Source organism: Gigantopelta aegis, chromosome 2 (genome assembly GCF_016097555.1).
Source record: "Gigantopelta aegis isolate Gae_Host chromosome 2, Gae_host_genome, whole genome shotgun sequence".
NCBI classification, from domain to species: Eukaryota; Metazoa; Mollusca; class Gastropoda; order Neomphalida; family Peltospiridae; genus Gigantopelta; species Gigantopelta aegis.
Genome location: NC_054700.1, coordinates 25724411 through 25741842, shown reverse-complemented (window position 1 = coordinate 25741842; position 17432 = coordinate 25724411). Strand labels below are relative to the sequence as shown.

Sequence of the window (17432 nt, the reverse complement as noted above, 5' to 3'; positions counted from 1 at the left end):
ACGGTTTATAATACGTGATGCATGTAGCGTGAAATCTGTACTACACCATAAATATATCATAACGGTATATAATACGTGATGCATGTAGCGTGAAATCTGTACTACACCATAAATATATCATAACGGTATATAATACGTGATGCATGTAGCGTGAAATATGCATTATAAATATATCATGAATATATATGCTACACAACAGAACGTATTATAAAGTTTATATTACATCATAAATACTAGTATGAACGTCCACACTAGTTCATAAATATATCATAAAAACTACACAGTGTGATAAATATATTATGAAAGTCTACACTGCATTATAAATATGTCATGAATGTTTACGTATATAAATAAATCATTCTAAAAAGTTTATACAATTTCACGAATGTCGTAAATATATATTGCCCTATAAAACTACCACAAACGTCTATAAAATTCCGTAAATAATTAAATATCTCATGAAAATCTGTACTATTTCAAGAACATCCCAGACGTTTTCTGAGAAAGGTGTATTTAAATGTTTATAACAGTCACACAGTGACACTTTCCATTTACCTCCCCCTCCAAGAACAGTCAGTGTTTCCCCTTTACACACTTACAGTGCATACAGTTTCATGATTTAAAAAAAAATTACTTTCAAAACAATTTTATAACGCTAATGATTTATATTATCTGTACAGTTAGTTTCGTCTATATGTGAAAACAATAATTTCTAAAGGAAAAAGAAGAAAAAAAAAAATGGACGAAGAAGAAGAAAAAGAAGAAGAAAAAAAAAAAAAAAAAAAAAAAAAAAAAAAAAAAAAAAAAAAAAAAAAAAAGAAAAAAAGAACTGCGATGACACAAAAAGGTAATATTAAGTTTAACGTTGGTTGATATCAACTGTTTATGTCATGGTTTTTGGAAAATGAGCTTTAACGTTTAAACAATTCTGAAAATCCCCCAAAAGAGCAATAATTTAATTTTTTTATTTAAATAATATAAATGTGAATGTCCAGAACAACAAAACACACCCACCCACCCCCCCAAAAAAACCACCCACCCCCCAAAAAAAAACAACAACAAAAAACAAAAACAAAAACAAAAAATTCCACCCAATAAACCCCTCCCCCAAAGGTGGAATAGCGGACTACTAGTACTCTCACATGTGCAAACAGTGGTCAAAACCAGTTCTAGCACATAACAAATTTAACGTCTGTTTCAAAAAGCTATGTGAAACCGTCCGTCACGTAGACTATATTTAGAGTTTATCGTCTGCTTCGACTTATCGTTAATCAATGCCGAGGACTGACACAAAAACAAAATGTAAAGTCATGAGAAATTAACTAGCAGAGGTTAAGATTATTAAACGGATATCTCCCCAACAGCGACAAAGCTCTGAAAATCTATTAAAGAATTTGAAAGACTAAACCAAGAAAGCGCATTGTGCGACAAACAAGTTGACATATTTCTAAAACGGAATCGTCCTCAATGGGTTAATTTCATTCCCACACTACGGCAGCTTATGAACGAACCGGACAATGGACACGGGCAACAATTTGCTTTTAATTACGCCAGCAAAAGAAATAATCCAATACAACGATATCTTAATTTCCTGGGAAATCGGAACGGCGTGTTGTGTCTGAGGGAAAGTCTAGGGGGTCGGAGGAAATTAAACGGCACAAGCCAATAATCATTTGGAGAAATTTACATGGAATTAACTCCGCGTGAAATGGTTATCAAGCGACAGATTCTTTCTGTTACCAATCGCTAATCACAGATATGCAACAAAGGCCATAAAAGCGGACTTGGTGCGTAAAAATACTGTTTTTATTAGCAGCCATCTGTAGTGAACGCAACCATAAACAGGCGGCCTGGAAGAAGTTGCAATATTGTCTGCATCAGTTGGCAGCGATTATGGTTTTTTACTTTATTGAATATATCTAAGATTTTGTTTCCACTTGAATCGTGTGTCAGTGATTGGACCTAAAATACTTATCAATCCTTTTGCATGTCTAGTCTCAAATGTAATGATATATAGATATAAAATTGTTTGTAACTTGACAGTTATAAAATGAAAGCGTTAATTTATTACAATGTCAAAAGGAAAAAAAAAAAAAAAGAACAGTAATGCAATTTGTTTCGCAAAAACAACCAATTGCTACTATTTAAAAACAAATGTATTAAACGGGATAAATATATTCAGATGAATATAAAATAACATTAAATAAATAAATAAAAAAAATTACTTTTTTTTTTCTTTCAAACATTGAGCCAGCATTTAAAAAAAATATTTGATCGCATGTGCCTATTCTTAAAATTAATCAATGCTTTGTTTTTTGGAACAAATTATGGCCAGTTTGTTTTTCTTTCTAATCCTCTGTATTAAAGGGCTGTGTTCTCTGACCGAGATGGTACCTTCAGACGTTGTCCTTCCGTTCTAGATGAGAAACCTGGCTCCCAGCGAGAATTAATGGCAAAAGCACTTCGGAATCTCTTGCAAATCCGGTGTTTTTCAATTTGTTTGCCCAGCTAATTTTTGGTTGATAAAACTATCCACAAACTGACTAAATGACTGGCTGTGATTTTCGCCCCTCTATAGTCGCTCGCAGCGGATTCCATGTTTGATGACAGAGGCACGGGCACGCGCCGCGGCCTCTTAAACACGGTTCATTTTCATCAAATAAATTCCTTGGAAATGAGGAATTATTCGTTTGCCGCCACTCACGCTATTCAAGAGAACCCTCTGTGATTAGAAAACGTTGCTGTTATTACACACAATTATACGACTCGTGCGAACGGATAGGAGACGGGGGAAGGAAAAGGGGGAGTTAAAGGCAGACGGCACGGTTATTAAGAAGGCAAGGGCCGTAATTTGGTGGAATTAAGTGACAGTTTGGCGTTTCGCCTCTTCTATGTATCCCTGGCTTTACCGGAAATTGGCACTGGGCAAATTAAACCGGATGTCGCGTTGTAAGGAGCACGCGTGTATCTTGCCAGACAACCAATTGCAGTGAAGGCAGACGTGACTTTTTGCCTCTGAAATTTTGGCGCCATTTTTCAACAAAATATAGTTATTTCATATCATTAGACAAATGGCTATGGCACCTGGAACAGACGTGAGTCTGCTAAATAGCGGTACAGTAGGAAATTATACGCTATGTATTTATACAATGCATTATTCATTGCCAATGGAACGGTACACACTGTACACCTTTCACTGTTTATTTCAATTGTCTAATTCCCTCAGCCCCATGACTAGATATGGCAGTAACTAACTCTGGTGTTGGGGGAGGGGCAGCGATAATAATAATCAAATATGACTCTCGAGTAATATATTTGAACAGTAATTCGCGTGTCCTATCATCATTTATATTCACTTCTTTCCCCATTCCCAACCAGTGCTCCACGATTTACATATCAAAGGCTCTGGTATATGCTGTCCTGTCAGTGGAAAAGTGCATATATAATATCCCTTGCTGCATATTCGGTAGGGTTTTCTCTTTCTTTGCCTTTGGCTTTTCGAAATAGCCATACGTTAGACACTAAACGTGCTGAGATGCCGATCAACAAACATTCTTATCCTATCCATAACTCAAACTTAGTTTTGGTGTTGGCTAAGAAAATGGATGATGGTTAACTCCCCCTTCCTTTCTTTATCCAACACCCTCATTTAAATTATTTTAATAAATATGTTAAACAATATGACATAAAAACCGAACATGTCCAATAGTATGACTAGGTGCGGAATCATTACTGTAAGATACTAAAGTTTTAGAGAGAGAAATGCCAGCATTGCAAGACAACCAAGTACCTTTAATAACCGATGTATACGGCTTGAAAAATATATCGGTATGGAATTTCTCTCTAAGACTTAGTGTCTTATGGTAACGTTTCCATATTAAATATCTACATAGACACTAATATAAACACATAGGAGAAGAAATATGACATAAAAACTAAACATGGCCAATGGCAAAGCCATCAGTCAGAAAACTATCTAAACTCTGACAGTGATCTGCAATGAGATGTACCGTGCGTGTCATTTCACAGTGAACGACGTGAGCGGTATCAGGAACTGTACCAGATACAACGGCCCTGCGCGGCCAGCCTTCTAATTACAATGGCGTTAGCGCCGCTTGAGACGGCGCAACTCCAACAAACTGCAAGTATCGCAGAAATTATCACGTGCTTTTATCGTATTGAATAGCAAGATGGGTATTTGATACGAGTTCCCTAATATTCCATCCCCCATCTCCAGATAAATTCGGTTGCAAGCATTACCCCTCACGGTGCAAGATCACGCGAGATCTCGAGAAAACTAGATTACAAGTCATTATTTTGTGGACGGCTCCAAAACACAATAACCGTGTTCCCGTTTGCAGAAGGAATTTTATGCGCGGAGGAATCCGGCACCATGTGATGTAAATAGTTCTTAGCGATGTAAGAGACAGCAGTGTCTGTCATGCAATACAATTTATGAACGTACATGTTTGATAAACGTATTTGTGGTACAGGGAATGTTGTGTATACATGCAATACGCTGATCGACTGTAAGTCGCATGTATTCGAATCATAACGCCAAACAATTTCAAACACGATTCAATCTGTACTGAACAATAAAAGAAATGCGAATTGTTTTTCATGATAACACTAATAAAATAAATAGTCATGAGACAGTCATAATTTTAATAGACAGAAAAACGAACAGAATTCAAACTCAGTCATTTTGAACAAGCTAAAAAAAAGTCACTTCACATTCACATTTCTTTTGGTGATCAGTATACGTTGTCGTCTAAAATAGTGTATGTTAATTTTGGTTTAAATTTAAGGTTATTGTTTCGAATATTTATCCCTGTACATCCGATGTGTTTTTGTTTTCGCTGACGTCGCTAGAAGCTCAAAAGGAGTGATTCCAGTGATTCCAGTGATTCCAGGTGATCGCTTGTATCGAGTGGGAACATTTATGATACTGGGTGCTTTTTGTGTTGTTTTTTTTGTTTGTGTTTTTTTTGTTTGTTTGTTTGTTTGTTGTTTGTTTGTTTTTTGTTGTTTTTTCTTTTGTTTTTTAGAGGGGGTAGTATGTGTGTGTGTGTGTGTGTGTGTGTGTGTGTGTGCCTGTGTGTGTGTGTGTGCGTGTGTATGTGTGTGTGCATGTGTGTGTGTCTTTTTGTATGAATCTTTTTTAAATATATCTTTCACTGATCACGAACCTAAGCATTTTCTTGTGTACAGATAAGATTTGAACGTTTCAAGCTGTGGAATACCCGATTAACTGTGTTGTTTAACGATGCCACAGTGATTAATTAATGAACGGCTGTTGGATGGCAAACATTCGGAAATTCTGAAACACGAACATCAAGTCTTTGAGAACACACGCTACCTACATTGTTATATTATCAGCAAGGGATCTCTTAGGCAGGACAGCACATACCACGGTATTTGATATAACAGACGCGCGGCACTGGTTGGGACGGGGAAAAAGCCAATTAGATAATGGGTGCACCGAGCGGGTTCGATCCTACAATACAAGCACCTCAGGAAAGCGCTCTACAAACTGACGGAAATCTCGCTGTTCACGCAATTTGAAGGTGATCGTACACAGAAGAAAAAAAACCTACATGGTTAAGTGTGGAAATATTACTGTAAGACACTAAAGGCGACACACACACTATACGGTGCCTCGTACGATCATCACTAATTGTAACAAGACATCGGTTGCTATTTTCATACGAGGCACTCCTATCGTATGGCGTCGCATTAAGGTTTAGACAAAAATAGCATACAGAGCTGCAAGAGAATCAGGTATGTTTAATGATAGAGGTATATTGCTTTAAAAATATATCAAATATTAAATGTCTACATACCACTACATTACATACAAGACGAAATGCACATCAACATTTTGCCCATTATTAAAGTGCATTACATACAAGCTGTGGTGACACGCGATGCATGACATGACATATTGTAGTATATGACGTATCACAATCTACGATAATGGGATGATATGATATAATATGGCATCTGTCAAGTTAGGATACGGGATATATTCATGATATAATAATGATATGATGACATATGTATAATTCATACATCCATAGATTTCAATGATTTTCATATCCCACAATTCCCTCTCCCAAGAATACAAACCCTAACAGTTAAATGCCAAATACACACCCGTGTACAACGTGTTTTTGTTGTTAATACCAGAGTCGCTATACATATTCAGTACGTTTCTGATCGTCATAATATTTGTAGTAGTCCAAAAAAGATTTTACCTCTCAGTAATTTCGTAAACATATATGGGCTAAATATACGAAGCCTGTTTTTCGTAACACAGGCGTTTAAGCATTGTAAATGTAACTATTTGTACATCTGTAAGACATAAACAGGCTTTGTAAATTCGTAACACAGGCGTTTAAGCAGTGTAAATGTAACTATTTGTACATCTGTAAGACACAAACAGGCTTTGTAAATTCGTAACACAGGCGTTTAAGCATTGCAAATGTAACTATTTGTACATCTGTAAGACACAAACAGGCTTTGTAAATTCGTAACACAGGCGTTTAAGCAGTGTAAATGTAACTATTTGTACATCTGTAAGACATAAACAGGCTTTGTAAATTCGGCCCCATATTAAATTAGTTTTTTTTAGCTACCACAAACTTTAAACGACCAGAAACATATTGAATATACAGACACTGATATAATAAACAGGGAAATGTTTTTAGCATGAACTTTGACGTTTAAAAGACTTGCTTAAACTGATTCTACGTGCCTATATCCATTCAAGGTTCAAGCACAGCACCTTCAGAATGGCAGAAAACACAGTCGTCTCTTTAATACAAATTTACAAATTTGATCTGACCAGCATAAGCGTACGAGACAATAAGGCAGTGTGGGGGGACTACCCCCCTAGTGCTCGTACAAAACCTCAAATTCGGGCAAAAATGATAAAGATATTCGGGAAAAATATGCTAACCTTTTTACTATATATTTCCATCATTCTACCCTCAAAATTAGTTGTAATCCATGTAAAAATGCGTAGGGAGTCGTTTGCAACCCTGTATAGCTGTTTGGTAGTAATCCTATTATGAATAAATGTTGTTATCCACATTCGGGCGTTTTCGTTTAATTTCGGGGAAAAAACAGCCTGCCCCCCCCCCCCCCCCCCCCCTCCCCTACAAAAATGGGAGCCCGACCGCCTATGCTGACCAATAAGTTATAACGTGTGAGACTGACCTTATCTTGTTGTTGCTGTATCTGCTTCATTAGTATGCTCCGTTTCTTGTCCTTACACCGCTTGTTCTGAAACCACACCCTAATGACCCGCGGGGATAAGTTGGTCATTTCCACTAATTGTTCCTTCATGAGCGCGTCGGGCCGCGGGTTAGCGTTATAACACGTTCGTAAAGTGTGTAACTGTTTTTCATTGAGGACGGTACGCACACGGGTCGTCTTATGATCTGACTTGTGTAGGCTCGGCCTCGTTTTCGTTCCAGCCTGTTCCGCTCGACCTGAAAAATAAATAAATAAATAAATAAATAAAATAATAATAATAGACGTTAAAATTTTAATAAAGCAAACAATAAAGTCATCTAACAGAACGCCGCAGATCAGACAGATATCATGTTTCTAAAAATTAAATCAACTTTCCACATCCGTCGCAAAGCCCTTTGTGATTGTGTTTTCATTAAAAAGTTCGTTGATCTACGACTGTCTGCATGGGTATGTGAGGTGTGACAGATTTTTGGGAAACCAGGATTTAAATAATGTTGTTGTTGGAAACAGAGGTTTGGGCATTAGCCCAGCATCATTCAGTGTGCCAATATAGCAAGTGTTCCAAAAGATACGTCGAAATAAGACTGTATATATTCGAAAACGATATAAAGCAATAAATATGACGGATTTCTACACTAGAAGTATTAAAGGCGTTACATATATTGTGATTTCAAGAACTAACGAAAATGCATTATACTGTAAAGAATAAAAAAAAGAAAAAAATAAAGAAAGAAAGAAAAAAAAAATACGGAAAACGAAAACCCCCCCAAAAAAACAGAAACTTCAAAAGCAACATAATATAATAATTCACAATAAACCCTTCAAGTTTTTTTGACTGTCCAAAGTGCGATATATTAAATGATCTGTATATATAACAATTTCTTTAACACTTAGGCCTACAAGTTCCGTCACAACAAAAAGGTCTTCATGTTTTGAAAAACGACTCCAAACGCTTTATATAATAACAACCTTTCATGTCTGTCGAGCTGTGTCAAGTACAAGACTTTATCTTCGTATATATGACTCTGGTAGTAGATGTTACAGAGCAGGTCCTCTGTGTGTAACCTATCGACGAATACACTATTGAAACCACACATGTATTACTAATCCTCCACTCGACGATTGTAAAAATGTGAAAAAATTAATAAACGAAACGAACAAAGAAGGTCCAGCGAGTGGTTACATCAATCAGGTTGGTCTGCTGGTGGCTGATCCCGCCAACGGACGGATAAGCCGTGGCTATGGACACACCACAGTCACTGTGCTTAGGAATCCACTCGATCACAAAATAGATAATCCCAAACATAAATTTTCGTGGTTTTCACTTCGCACCGTCTGACCCAGAAACGAAAGGGAACTACGGTGACATGTGAAGGAGGTATATGCAATACGGAAACTTCCGCCGTGCGTTCTACTGTTTGTAGTAACCTCGCTCGATTTTATCTCAAAAGAATATTTCGTTCGTTCGTAAATACGTGTTAGGCGCAGATTCCATTTGTCTATTATTTGTATGCGTATACGTAACTACTAATGCATAGATATGCACACGCACCATCACATAGACAGGATAGCGCCTACCACGACATTTGATATGCCAATCGGGCTCGCAGTCTCGCGAATAATTCATCCATGAGCACCGTCCTGAGAAATGTCTTGCTGTGACGTAAAGTGAGTGACTTGCAAATTGATTATTTTTTTAATGTGGGACTTCATTTTATATAAAACTAAAATAAAATGAATTCAATACAAGAAAAGCATAGTGTTAAAAAGAATAAAACCCATCAAACAACAACAAACAACAACAACAACAACAGCAACAACAGCATAGCAGTGTATCAGCAACAACAACCAATAATTTGCAATTGCACAAAAGCTCGCTAAATAACAACAATTAATCTTATTTTGTTTAATTTTATCATTTCCTCTATACAGTTGAACCAAATACCTTATTATATAGGTCGAATTAATACAGAAATATATTTTATTGATGTGATTTAAATATTTAATACCGAAAAATCTTTGTTTAAAATGATTAAACACGCAAAAGCCTACATTAATTGTTCAGCCAGACTTGACATAACGAATATTTCCGTAGTAAGATATTATTAAATAAGAAAGTCAGGAGTTAGATGACGGAATGGTTCATTATTCTCACACTGATGGGTGGCAGGGTAAAGTAAAGTCAGAAGACGTCGCCCCCAGAGACTGGGGACAGGCAGAATGGATAATTTGTGTTGTATGTGCTTTTGTTGTTAAAGGAACTATTCAAAAATGTTTTCGGCAAATAAAATATGTTTACATTATTAACATGACAGTTTACTTACATTTTCTGACTTAGAATAGGAATATCTCTATAACCAATGTATTTCTGAACATCGTAAACTGAAAACTCAGGACAGTCCCTTTAACGCGGATTTTAAGTTTGAAACTTGAGACTTTTATTTAATACACTCTGGCTATCAGACAATACAACATGAAAAAGTGTTCTACAATAAATATTTACACTGAAGATAACAGCAGGGAATCTTCGTAAATTATAGGGTACAACTTAATTACGCACTATTTTAAAGAGGACACATAGTGACAAGATATGATAAAATATAAGTAACATTTTTACGAATTAAGATTTAATGGAATATTTAATAATAATGGAGATATATGTCCACAGTTTATTCATTATGTTTGTTATTTCAGAAATGAATTTCAAAGTTTTCTGGAAGGTAGTATATATTTTTGTTTTAAATATATCATCTACTTTTTCAGGCCAACTTTCAAACAATTAGTTTGTTGTAACCCAATCGACATATTAAAAACTATCCCCACTCACTTTTTTTCCAGCCATGTTTGTTTTTCTTCTTGTTTCTTCCTTTTTTTCAATGCAGTAATAAAAAACATAACAATCAATAAATAAATGCCTACTGACCAATGGGTCGGGTTACAACAAATTAGTTTTTGAAGAGGGCCTCAACTAACTACTTAAAAAATCAATCATTATAAATTTATAATACTTCGGCAGAATCACAATGTTATAATATGGTCAATCCTTTCCACACTTCTAGAAGAAACCATTAATGATTTTATTCAGTTCAGTTCAGGGTGTTTAACGTGCACATTCAAAGCAAGTTGTTGTAGCGCACACCTGTCGTGGGCGCAAGTTATGACTACTGCCAGCTCTTGCGTCCAGGACAGGAACATATTATTTTATTAAACGTCTGTTCTAAATGATTTATATACACACGCGTTTGTAAACAGTGTGCAATTCATTAATTTCATTTTAATTTAGTTTCGTACTTTTATCTAACTAAACGCAGGGTTACGTGGCATTTTAGATAGGCCTAAAAATCGTGGTTCCGAAACATCGACCCAACCTAATTTGCTTTTGATTAAAAAAAAATAATATGTAGGTGAAAAGAGTACATACATAAAAAAATATGTTATCATTCTTTGAAAGACAAGTTTTTAAAGACGTTATTAAAGGGGGAGAATAACGCGATTATACATTGTAACAAATATGCATTGTATGTAGACAAACGGATAATTTATTAACGTCTCACATTATGTACACCACATATATACAAAATAAAACAAACACAAAAGTACCAAAGCTATTCCTTATGAAATAATGTTCCACGACAGCTAATGAGAGACAGTATACAGTTAAAACATGTTCCTCTACAGCTAATGAGAGACAGTATACAGTTAAAACATGTTCACGGCAGCTAATGAGAGACAGTATACAGTTAAAACATGTTCCTTTACATCTAATGAGAGACAGTATAGTTAAAACATGTTCCTCTACAGCTAATGAGAGACAGTATAAAGTTAAAACATGTTCCATGACAGCTAATGAGAGACAGTATAAAGTTAAAACACGTTCCTCTACAGCTAATGAGAGACGGTATAAAGTTAAAACATGTTCCACGATAGCTAATGAGAGACAGTATAGTTGAAACATGTTCCATGACAGTTAATGAGAGACAGTATAAAGTTAAAACATGTTCCTCTACAGCTAATGAGAGACAGTATAAAGTTAAAACATGTTCCTCTACAGCTAATGAGAGAGACAGTATAAAGTTAAAACATGTTCCACGACAGCTAATGAGACAGTATACAGTTAAAACATGTTCCACGACAGCTAATGAGAGACAGTATAGTTGAAACATGTTCCATAACAGTTAATGAGAGACAGTATAAAGTTAAACATGTTCCTCTACAGCTAATGAGACAGTATAAAATTAAAACATGTTCCACGACAGCTAATGAGAGACACTATAAAGTTAAAACATGTTCCTCTACAGCTAATGAGAGAGACAGTATAAAGTTAAAACATGTTCCACGACAGCTAATGAGACAGTATACAGTTAAAACATGTTCCACGACAGCTAATGAGAGACAGCATAACGTTGAAACATGTTCCTCTACAGCTGAGAGAGACAATATAACGTTAAAACATGTTCCTCTACAGCTAATGAGAGACAGTATAAAGTTAAAACATGTTCCACGACAGCTAATGAAAGACACTATAAAGTTAAAACATGTTCCTCTACGGCTAATGAGAGAGACAGTATAAAGTTAAAACATGTTCCACGACAGCTAATGAGACAGTATACAGTTAAAACATGTTCCACGACAGCTAATGGGAGACAGCATAACGTTAAAACATGTTCCTCTACAGTTGAGAGAGACAATATAACGTTAAAACATGTTCCTCTACAGCTAATGAGAGAGACAGTATAACGTTAAAACATGTTCCTCTACAGCTAATGAGAGAGACAATATAACGTTAAAACATGTTCCTCTACAGCCGGAATTTAAGTTTTTATTCCAGCGCTAGGGAGGTAACTGCTTATGAGTACTCGTAGTATTGAAACATAGCCACACACACACATAAACAAACACATCAACAATTGTATAGATATACACAGGTGGTTGTAAAAATAAAAATAAAAATAAAACAAAACTAATGCACTGTCATCATTTACTCATTGTTAAATTGACAAATTGAGAAATTTGTGATGCTAATGAAACGCTTTTAATATTTGTGTCTGTATTTTCGTCCCTAGGCAACCATTATGGTTAAATATTCCATTATCTTTCAGTATCCCAGACTATACACTTCCGATTGAAACAAATATATAAAGTTCTTATTTGATTTTTGTTAATGGATTGGCCCGGCATAACGTTGCTAGAAAATAATGTCACTTAATAAACTCGATGATATAAAAACAATACAAGGACCTTTAGGTGTTTATTTTTTAAATTATTTATCCATTGCCTGTTACTGTATACATATTACAAGAATTAGTGTCTTTATAATCAAAAAAGTAAACATTGACTCAAGTTGATGTATAATATACAATACAACGTGTCAGCTAACACAGTGACACCTACTAATATTCTACACGATTCTATTATACTAATACATACATGTACAATCGATGCAAAACAGCTTCAATTTAATAAAAAAATTATGCACATTTAATTGTTGGTGAAATGCAAGACACTCAACAATCACGTGAGAAATATTGTAATTTTGTATGTTCCTAAATAAGCCAGCACAAAAGGGCATTTCACTGTGCGATCAACTAGTTGTTTAGAAACACCGGCACAAGGAGCGATGGGCCGTAGGATCGAGTATACGTCAATGCCACACGACTGGTATATCAAATACTATTGTTTTCTCTGTGGGAAATTGCATATTAAATATACCTTGCTCTTTTTCTGTATGACAACCCGTTTCTTATCTTATATTGTATACCAAGCGTCAAAATAACCATATATGCGACACAGCAAATAATCGTAGCATACACTGTGCTAGTGTCATTAAAGAAACATTCCTTTCTTTTCATTTTGAAACTGTATCGCGTTACAGAAAGACCACAGGACCCTCTTGGCGCGAGTTAGCACGCGCGACGCAGGGCCAAACGATGAGTCCTGATTTCCCGCCAGAAGCAGACGAGCCATAGGTTACGTGTCTGGTCATCGTCAGCGGGACAACCATCTTCAGAAGTCCTATTCATTGCCCGCTATCAATTATCTCTTAGGAAAATATCAAAAGTTATTTCCTTGTGATCATTTACCAATTGCGGTCCCGAGTGAGATTCCTGAAAGGGTCTGTGAGATACGGTGATATTCGGCCGCACAGCTCGGTCCCGGGAGGCCATATTAATAAGGAATATTCTCACGAAGTGCATACACAAAATCCGCGCGAGACATGCGCGTGCTTCGCAGACAAGAGCAAAATATGCAAACCCAAGTCGGTCTCACACAGCGAACACGCAAACAGTTTGACAGACTGGTATGACTGTGCGGTACCAGAGATCACGAGGAATAGGACAAAATTAAAATCTGGTTGTTTCAATTTTTAAGAGAATAATAATTGCGCACGCTACACGACAAACACGCGCGGACTTCGGTCCGATTTAAACTGCATTGTTTCAGCCCATCCGTCGAAAAATATGTTAAGAAATGATCGCAAAAAAGCCGGCAGCCGAGATATGAGAGCCGGTAACCCTATTAGTATTAATAAATCTAGCTGCGAGGGAATCAAGTGGAATTTATTCAATTGCACAAAGCTGAACGTGAAATATTTCGTTGACAAAGAGCACTGGGTGTCGTGGGCAGCGCGTTGTTTGTGGGCCACTTAGCGTGCGGCTGGCGGCCGCGTTTAAGCATGGTGTAACGCATTTTGTTATCTAATCAAGACAGCGCACACAAACATACACTTCATACGGCCGCCGCACGCACCTCGCTGATTGCACCGCAAGCAGGCGGAGATAACTAAATTACTCTGAAAATTGCATCAATTAACCGTCGGCGCATGTCAATTTTATAGCTTATTTATTTGTAAACACCAAAACCTACCTGCAAGCTGTAGACCTCCCCCGTTCTTTTGATCTCCGCCGCCGCTGTTTTTGTTGTTATTACTTGTATTGTTGTTATTGTTGTTGTTGTTGCTGCTGGCGGGACTGGAGGGTTCCGAACCCGCTCCGCCTGCCGGCTCGACGACGTCGTGGTCGGCTTTGCAGAAGAGGCCGTCGTCCCTGAGAGCGAACTCGTCTCCCGGGATGAGCTGCCGACTGCACGCGACACACCGGAAACAGTCTATATGATATATTTTGTTTTTCGCTCTCATAACAAAGTCATTTTTACAAAACCCCTGGCCGCACTTAGTACACTTCGTTCCGAATAACCTGAAATAAAACCAGAAAACAACGACTCAGAAAAAGGTGTAATCATAATCATTTCTAATATTAATCTAAAAATATTGCTATCTGTTATTTAATTTAAAATTCCACAATAATGCACACGAAATACAAATAATCGGTTTTACTATTTATTATTAATTCTGTAATATACATTACTAGCATGGGAGGCTGAACAAATTAGCTATGGTAGGTCTGTTGTTGTTGTTGTTGCTATTGTTGTTGTTTTGTTGTTGTTTGTTTACTTCATTAACCCCCTACAGATCTAGGTAAACTATTATATTATACGTACAATTTTCACTTACATATTAATAAAAAGTTGGAAGAAATAAAATCGAAAACATATTTATGGTTCACCCTTGTTTCTAAAGAGGGAAGACGTCTTGGAAACGCTCTTTGTTTTAGACCTTATAGACAATCATTTTATTAAAACGCAGGAAATTACATCTCATTTAAAATAGCTCAATAATTTTCATAGTACTTTTCATAACACTTTCAGGTTATATTTTAAAAACATGTGGATATAGTCAAATATTATATTATGGACGAGATTGTTCTGTACATATAATTAACGTTGATGGCTTTGACCTATACTGTAATAATAATGAATGTTTTGGAAAAAAAGAACAAAACCCCCCAAACAAACAACAATAACAACAGAGCATTGGTAAAAACAGAGCATTGGTAAAAACAGATTATGAAAATGTGCACGCGCACATACACACGCAAAACGTACAGATCGGGTTGCGATAATATTATGTCAATGATATTACTTTCAGTTTCACATATATATATATATATATATATATATATATATATATATATATATATATATATATATATATATATATAAATACAAATACAAGTACATTACCTACTAATATATCGAGTACGATATAAACTATCTTTTTCTGTTTTACTTAAATTAATTGCAATACACACACACAGACAGATGGACAGACATACATACATACATACATACATACATATATACATACATGCTTCATGCACATAAGCGGGATCCACCGCGTAGATTGTTGGCCCCATGCACGTGGTTGAGTTAAAGAACATTCTTTTTATGGATGCCGCAATAGCTCAGAGCGCATCGTGGTTAGTGTGTGTGTGTGTGTGTGTGTGTGTATTTATGTATGAATATTTATATATTGTATGTATGTCGAGGTTGACTGTTACATACAGAGATATTAACGCACTGGCGCAGGGGATAATTAAATCCTTTCTGACCTCACAAATTGGCCCATGCCATTGCTGGATCTCGAACTTGTGGCACCGAATCGCCCGCAAATTGCAGACACACACACACACACACACACATATATATATATGCGTGTGTGTGTGTATATACAATGTGTATATATAATACATGTATATAATGTTAATTATATTCATTTTAATAGCCTAGATTTATTGCGTCATAATATGAGATAATTATTAATTTGAAGAAAATGCATTGTTATTATTTTAAGTATCTAATTTAACCGTTTATTTGGTTTAAATTTTACGTGTTGTGCGAAATTCACCATTATTTTGGAGCATTTTTCGCTAAAAATAACCTATTTTTACGTTATGGCTTTGAATTTTGAATTTATTGTTTAACAAGCCCGATCTCCTTGACATTTGGAGACAACAATAGTCGGGTATTGACGACGAATCGCAGACATTGTTAACAGCACGGCTTGTTTCTGTGCGGCTTTAGTCTTTGTTTAATGATAAAGTCGCCAGAGATCGATGGGCCGCTTCCAAATAGACATCAACCGTCCCACTTGATCGAGCGCTATTGGAAACCTGGATTTTGTTTAACATCACCATAATGGCGGACGCGGCTTCGGTTTCAAAGCAATTATTAGGTCTATCAAATATAAACGAAAGGCAATACTCGCTTACCGATCTCCTATAGGGAGGGGACAGTGAACATATTAAATTTTAACATCCTATTTGTTAATAGAGTCGTGTGTATGCAGCGTGCTTCTATAGCTGATAAATTGGATTCAACAAACGTTTATTTTTGTAATAAGTAATTTTCATATATAATAAGGACACGAATGAAAGGAAATCTAGTAGGAATTAAGTAATACCATTAGCTATCTGAAACACAATTGCTATCACCGAACAACATTCGTGTTATAAATACAAGCCGTATTGTGCATCTTATTAATTAATAAAGGCAGGTAAAAGACAGGTAAAAAAACACATACCACAGATTGAATGAAGTAAATATTTAAATATAACTTATATCTTTAATAGTGTGTACTACGTATTGATAGAATCGAACATTGTAGCCAAGTACGTTGCAATACAATCCTCACAGGAACACAAGCCTATAGCTAGGGCAGCTAAAACTGTAATGTCTTTATGAGTCTTGTTCGAGTTTGTTAATTAGCGATTATGAAATCTTTTTCATTTTGTCGATGGCTAAATGATGACTACACATATATTAAATACGTCAATGTGGTTTATATTATTTATTGTGACGAAGGTGTTGATGGTAATTGTGATGTTGATGGTCATGATGATGATGATGATGATGATGATGGTTGTGGTAGTGGTAGTGGTGGTGGTGATGGTGGTGATAGTGATGGTGATAATGATGATGATGGTAGTGGTGATGGTTAAGGTGTTGGTGGTAATGATGATGATGATGATGATGATGATGATGATGATGATAAAACATGACAGAACTGACTTATAGTGTCTATCAATTACTAAGGTCCACTTCGTAAAATTAAAGTATACTATTAAATAATATTTTAAAACAAACTAGTTAAAGACTGGTTAAAATTAATTATTTCATAATATTTATAAAAAAAATAAAATTAGTGTTTGAGAGAGAGGGGGAGGGGGGCGGGTGGGAGAAGGAGGAAGAGAAGGAAATGGAGGGTTTTATTGAGTGGGTAACACGGAATGTAAAAGACACGTGTTAGAATGACAGCCCGTCTGGTATCGACCTGT

The 17432-nt window shown here is 36.0% G+C and overlaps 1 protein-coding gene across 4 annotated transcripts in view; it reads right to left on the bottom strand.

Moving 5' to 3' along the window:
• Positions 1-17432, bottom strand: part of LOC121383164 (insulin gene enhancer protein isl-1-like) — a 42941-nt gene that overhangs the window by 17807 nt on the left and 7702 nt on the right. For 2 of the 4 annotated variants that reach the window (XM_041512997.1, XM_041513016.1), the window contains exons 3-5: positions 14125-14453; positions 10088-10126; positions 7222-7496 (exon numbers count right to left, since the gene is read on the bottom strand). In XM_041512997.1, the coding sequence (XP_041368931.1) occupies positions 7222-7496; positions 10088-10126; positions 14125-14453 (643 nt within the window). The remainder of the gene's footprint in view (positions 1-7221; positions 7497-10087; positions 10127-14124; positions 14454-17432) is intronic. The other 2 variants (XM_041513006.1, XM_041513025.1) reach the window with 1 other exon arrangement.